The 5,001-nt window shown below is 53.3% G+C and overlaps 1 protein-coding gene across 1 annotated transcript; it reads left to right on the top strand.

The window, feature by feature from the left end:
• The first annotated feature begins 926 nt into the window (after positions 1–926).
• On the top strand, positions 927–4,022 carry GARIN3 (golgi associated RAB2B interactor family member 3). Its single transcript, XM_037499229.2, has 3 exons — positions 927–1,650; positions 2,462–2,631; positions 2,845–4,022. The coding sequence occupies exons 1-3, from the start codon at positions 1,030–1,032 to the stop codon at positions 3,917–3,919; spliced, it is 1,866 nt and encodes a 621-aa protein (XP_037355126.1). The 5' UTR covers positions 927–1,029; the 3' UTR covers positions 3,920–4,022.
• The last annotated feature ends 979 nt before the right edge of the window (positions 4,023–5,001 follow it).

Genomic DNA, 5,001 nt, shown 5'->3' with positions numbered 1-5,001 from the left:
AAATCTATATTTCTGATTTGTTTTATTTTCCTTAATAAAATAGTAAAATAATAAAAAAATCTATTAGTCCTGGCAAGTAGATAATTAAAGTGAGTCTTCTTCACATGAGAACATCCACCATCCATCCTCTGGAAGCCACTGTACAAATGGAACGCTGGTTTGAAGAGGGGAGTCATTTTTTTTTAAAATATTTATTTATACAAGAACTGGGGTACAGGCCAGATGTGCGGGAGGGTGAGGGGATCCACCAGAGACAGAGCCAGGAACAGAACAGGCAGCCTGAACGAAATACACTGCTGAGAGGAACAGTGGGCGAGACAGGAGAGGTCCGCCTGGTCAGGTGGGTTGCTCTCTCGCTGGCTGAGATAGAACCCGCACTGCAGAGGCTGCCGACAGCTCCACAGTGTGGCGCTCAACCGCCTGCGCCACCAGGGAGGCCTGAGGGTAGTCATTCTTTTAACAAGAACTGTACTGTGTGGGGGGTGAAGAACAAAAATCCTAACTGGATCTCTACCTTTAGTGAATGTGTGTGCGTGCATACACACACACACACACACACACACACACACACTTACTTCCACAGTTTTATCCCCAGGAATAACTTTGGCAGAAGCAAAAGTGTATCTGCAGGAAGAGGGTCATCACAGAGAGATCTGTAATGACATCATCAAAAAAGCTGGAAATAACCCAAATATTTACAGAGCAGAATGCTTTCATAAATGAGGCATCCCAACAGCCTACCAACACCTACACCCCAGCACTGTCAGCTGGTCCGGGAGGAGGTGCTGGCTTGTTCAGGGAGAGGCTGCTGACCTGGCCTTACAGGGGTGGCTGACCTGGCTTGTTCAGGGGTGGCTGCTTAGAGGCTGGGACAAAGGGTTGTGTGATGGTGACAGGTCACAAAGGACAATGCAGGATAAGTGCAGAGGCACCAGGAGATTTGAGCAGAGCCCTGCAGGGAGATGGGCAGTTGCCTTCACTCCCTCTCTCTCTCGGGGACTTGGTTGGTGGCTGGAAAAGTTGTCTTGAATGAAGAGAACCATGAGCGGTGAGTGTTTGTTACCTTATTACACAGCCCACAGCTACCGTTCCATGGGTGTGTTCAATACCTCCATGGGAGACCTGCAACGACAGCTGTACAAGGGAGGAGAGTATGATATTTTTAAGTATGCACCCATGTTTGAAAGCGACTTTATCCAGATCAGCAAGAAAGGAGAGGTGATCGACGTGCACAACCGCGTGCGCATGGTAACCGTGGGCATTGCCTCCACCAGCCCCATCCTCCCGCTGCCTGATGTCATGCTGCTGGCCCGCCCAACTAAAGTCTGTGACGAGCATCATGCCAGACTTGCCCGGTCCTCCAGGGGGAAAGGGCGCAGGTTCACCAAGACCCTCGAACTCACCAGGCTACTCCCCTTGAAGTTTGTCAAGATCTCCATCCACGATCGTGAGAAACAACAGCTGCGCCTGAAGCTAGCCACTGGTCGCACATTTTACCTGCAACTGTGTCCCTCTTCTGACGCCCGAGAAGACCTCTTTTGCTATTGGGAAAAACTTGTCTATCTCCTGAGACCACCAATGGAGAGCTGCAGCAGTAGCCCGACACTCCAAACTGGGGATACGGCCACAGAGGATGACAAAAGTTTGGCGGTAAGCATCCACAGAGATGCAACACAAGGGGGCAGAGGGCTTGAGGAGAGCAGCTCAGAGCAGGTCCTACTAAGACTTCAGTGTTCTCTGAGGCTCCCTCGGGAAATGCATTCCATTTTAAGTCTCAGGGCCAGATGAGGCAACACGTTGGGACATCACTTCAGGGAAGTTCTGAGTGCTTCTCCAAATTGTCCCACCAGGTCCAAGTTTCAGAGACCTTCAGAGGCACCTAAGGTGCCTGGGCTGATTCCCCAAGGTTATAATCCCTTTTGCAGTATCCTGTTGGTCCAGTCTCTTCTGGAATTCTCCCCCAACCCAGGGAGCCTCATCGGTTGTAGAACATTGTCAACAATTAGGAATCTTTCCTTCTTTGTCCCAGTGACTACCCTGTGCTGATTAAAGGCAGCACAAGCTCCCAGTGTCTGCACACGCACAATTTGTTTTGATAGGTCCCTCCCACCCAAAGGCAAATATGTGGATCCTTTGATCCACCAGCCTCACTTCTAAGAATCTGTTCTGCAGGATATACGCACAAGTGTGTTAAATAAAAGTGTATGAGGATGGGGAATCCTATTAGTACTCCTATTAGTACTGCTATTAGTACTAATCCTATTAGTACTGCTTCCCCCCACAGGATTACCCAGTGCTGTAGGAAGGGATACCCACCTAATAGGAGCTTATGTTAATTTCAAAGGTACTTTTAGTCTTACACCCCATGAATTGCTCAGTTTCTGGATGGATGAGAGAAGAGCAGTCAGTGGGGCCTCACTTTGTCATTTCTGTCTCACCTGTTTCTCCTCCCTTGACCCAGACCCCAGAGTCCCCCGGAGAAAGGATTGAGACTGGCCTTTACAAACTTCAGGATGTGTCTGGAATCTCCTCTTCTGCTTATGCTGGGGGAGAGGGAATCCAGTATGCCCCCCGTGGCGGGACATCCATAGGCCCGAAAACCCCCACGAATGCACGCAAACCAGCAGGAGTGTCCTTGCCCGGGACCACTTTAGCGGGGGGCCTGGCCGTCGCCGGAACCGGTACAAGCCCTGACAAGGCCTTGGCCGCCACCGGGACCCGCTCGAGCCCAGCTGGGGGCCTGGCAGTGGCTGGAACCGGTTCGAGCCCGGCCGGGGGCGTGGCTGTCGCTGGGACCCGTTCGAGCCCGGCTGGGGGTCTGGCAGTCTCCGGAACCGGTTCGAGCCCGGCTGGGGCCGGGGGCGTGGCTGTCGCTGGGACCCGCTCGAGCCCAGCCGCGGGTCTCGCGGTCGCTGGGACCCGCTCGAGCCCGGCCGGGGGCGCTGCGAGCCTCGCCGCCACTAAGATTGAGGGCCCGAGTTCGAGCCCCGGCAGCGCGGCCGTGGCCGGAGCTGCCACCAAGGTCTCCAGGGAAAGCGTCTCTGGCAAGATGATCGCAGCTGCTGCCAACATCTCCACCGAGAGCACCAGCGCGGCCCTGGCCGGCGCGGCCAGCACGCCCTCGGTGTGCGAGTCCTCCGGCACGGCGAGCCGCAGCACGTCCCAGCGCAGCAGTCTGAGCGTGGTGTTCGCGGGCACCATCACAGCGCCCCTGCCCGCCGCCGAGCAAGCCGCGTGCCCCGCGCCCCTGGTGTCCACCCTGAAGAGCGAAGGCTACATGAGCGAGCGTGACGGCAGCCAGAAGGTCAGCCAGAAGGTCAGCCAGCCCGGCGCCAAAAGCCGCAAAGACAGGAAGGAAAGAAGAGAAAAGAAAGACAGAACTTCTTCCAGGAAGACTTCCCGCCACCACCGGGCCGGGGAAGGTCACCACCGGGCCGGGGAAGGTCACCACCGGGCCGGGGAAGGTCACCACCGGGCCGACAAGTCCACTCGCAAATCATCCTCTCACCGCTCCGTGTCGGGCCACGGGAGCTCGAAGGACAACAAGAAGGACAAAGGGCAGAGCAGCCGGGGCCGGGGCCGCAGCTCCCACAAAAGCTCCAGCCACAGCTCCACCGGCAAGAAGGAGGCCAGGACAGCGCCCAAGGTGGCCAAGAGCCGGTCGGCCCCCAACTCAGCCGCTCTAAGCAAGAAATCCAGCAAGATCAGCTCTTTCTTCCGGAGTTTCAAAGTCATTCCTGGCTCCAAAGCTCTACTCACCTCACAGGAAAGAGGGGTGGACATCGTGACTGCGACCGTGGAGAAGCACAACATAGAAGCTAAGTTGGAGAAATGCCCCGATCGCTCAGACGTGGAGATCAGTGGGACTGTGACAACTGAGGTGATGGAGGCCATATTCATAGAAGCCAAATCCACTTAAACCAAGCCAGGGCAGGAAGCTGCAGTGGAGATCCAGCCTCAGGGAAGTATCCCTACAGAGTAAATTCCAACTTTCTTTAATAAAAGAAGCAACCATTGTCAAAGGAAAGGCTGTCTTCTGTTTGTTTCTAAATCCATTGGTAATGACCTCACAGTGGCTAGTATGATGTGACTTATGCTGCAGCATGACACCCCAGGCAGCACCCCCACCTCTTATCCATGCGCTGCACATCCAGTATGCATGACCTGTACAACCCCTTTCTGCCTTTGGTTTCCACTGTGGGCATCACCACCATCATGTCCCTGTGCTCCTTTTCCTCTTTTCCCTGGTGGGTTCTACACAGGGACATTCAGTCCAGTCCACAGACTAAGCAAAGACAGGACTCACGTCCCCTTGGGACAATCAGGAGGAAAGAAAGGATGCAAAAGCATTTGTAGGCTACCAGAACAGTGAGGTTTATCATCTAGTCAGGAATCGGCAGCCTGAGGGCCACATCTTTCTGGCTGCCTAGTTTTGTAAATAAAGTTTTATTGGGACATAGTCATAGTTATTCATTTATATGTGGTCTTTGGCTGTTTTTGCATTAAAATGAGAGATTTGAGTAGTTGCCACAGAGATGGTATAGTCTGTAGTCTAAAACATTTAACTGTCTTGGGCCTCCTTGGTGGCGCAAGAGGTTAAGATGTGGCCTATGGAGCTAGCCGCAGTCACTGCAGCACAAGCTCGATCCTCAGCCAGGGAGCTACACACATGGCACAGCAGACCTCTCCTGTCTCACCTGCTGCTCCCCTCAGCAGTGTATTTCAGTCAATCTGCCTGTTCTGCTCCCTACCCTGTCTCTGGTGAATCCTCTGGCCTGTACCCCAGTTCTTGTATGCAGAAATAAATAGATCTTAAAAAAATTAAAAAAAAAAAGTAAAACATTTACTATCTGACCCTTTGCAGGAAGAGCGTACCCATCCCTGACTAATTTTACCTATTCTCCGTCCTCTTGGATATACACCCCGAGACACCCTCATGCTTGCCAGGCGACACTTGGGAGAATGTTGACCGTAAAACGATGGGTAATAATGAAACCCTGG

Source organism: Talpa occidentalis, unplaced genomic scaffold (genome assembly GCF_014898055.3).
Source record: "Talpa occidentalis isolate TD23 unplaced genomic scaffold, MPIMG_talOcc4v2.1 talOcc4.9, whole genome shotgun sequence".
NCBI classification, from domain to species: domain Eukaryota; kingdom Metazoa; phylum Chordata; class Mammalia; order Eulipotyphla; family Talpidae; genus Talpa; species Talpa occidentalis.
This window is presented reverse-complemented; position numbering and strand designations above follow the sequence as displayed.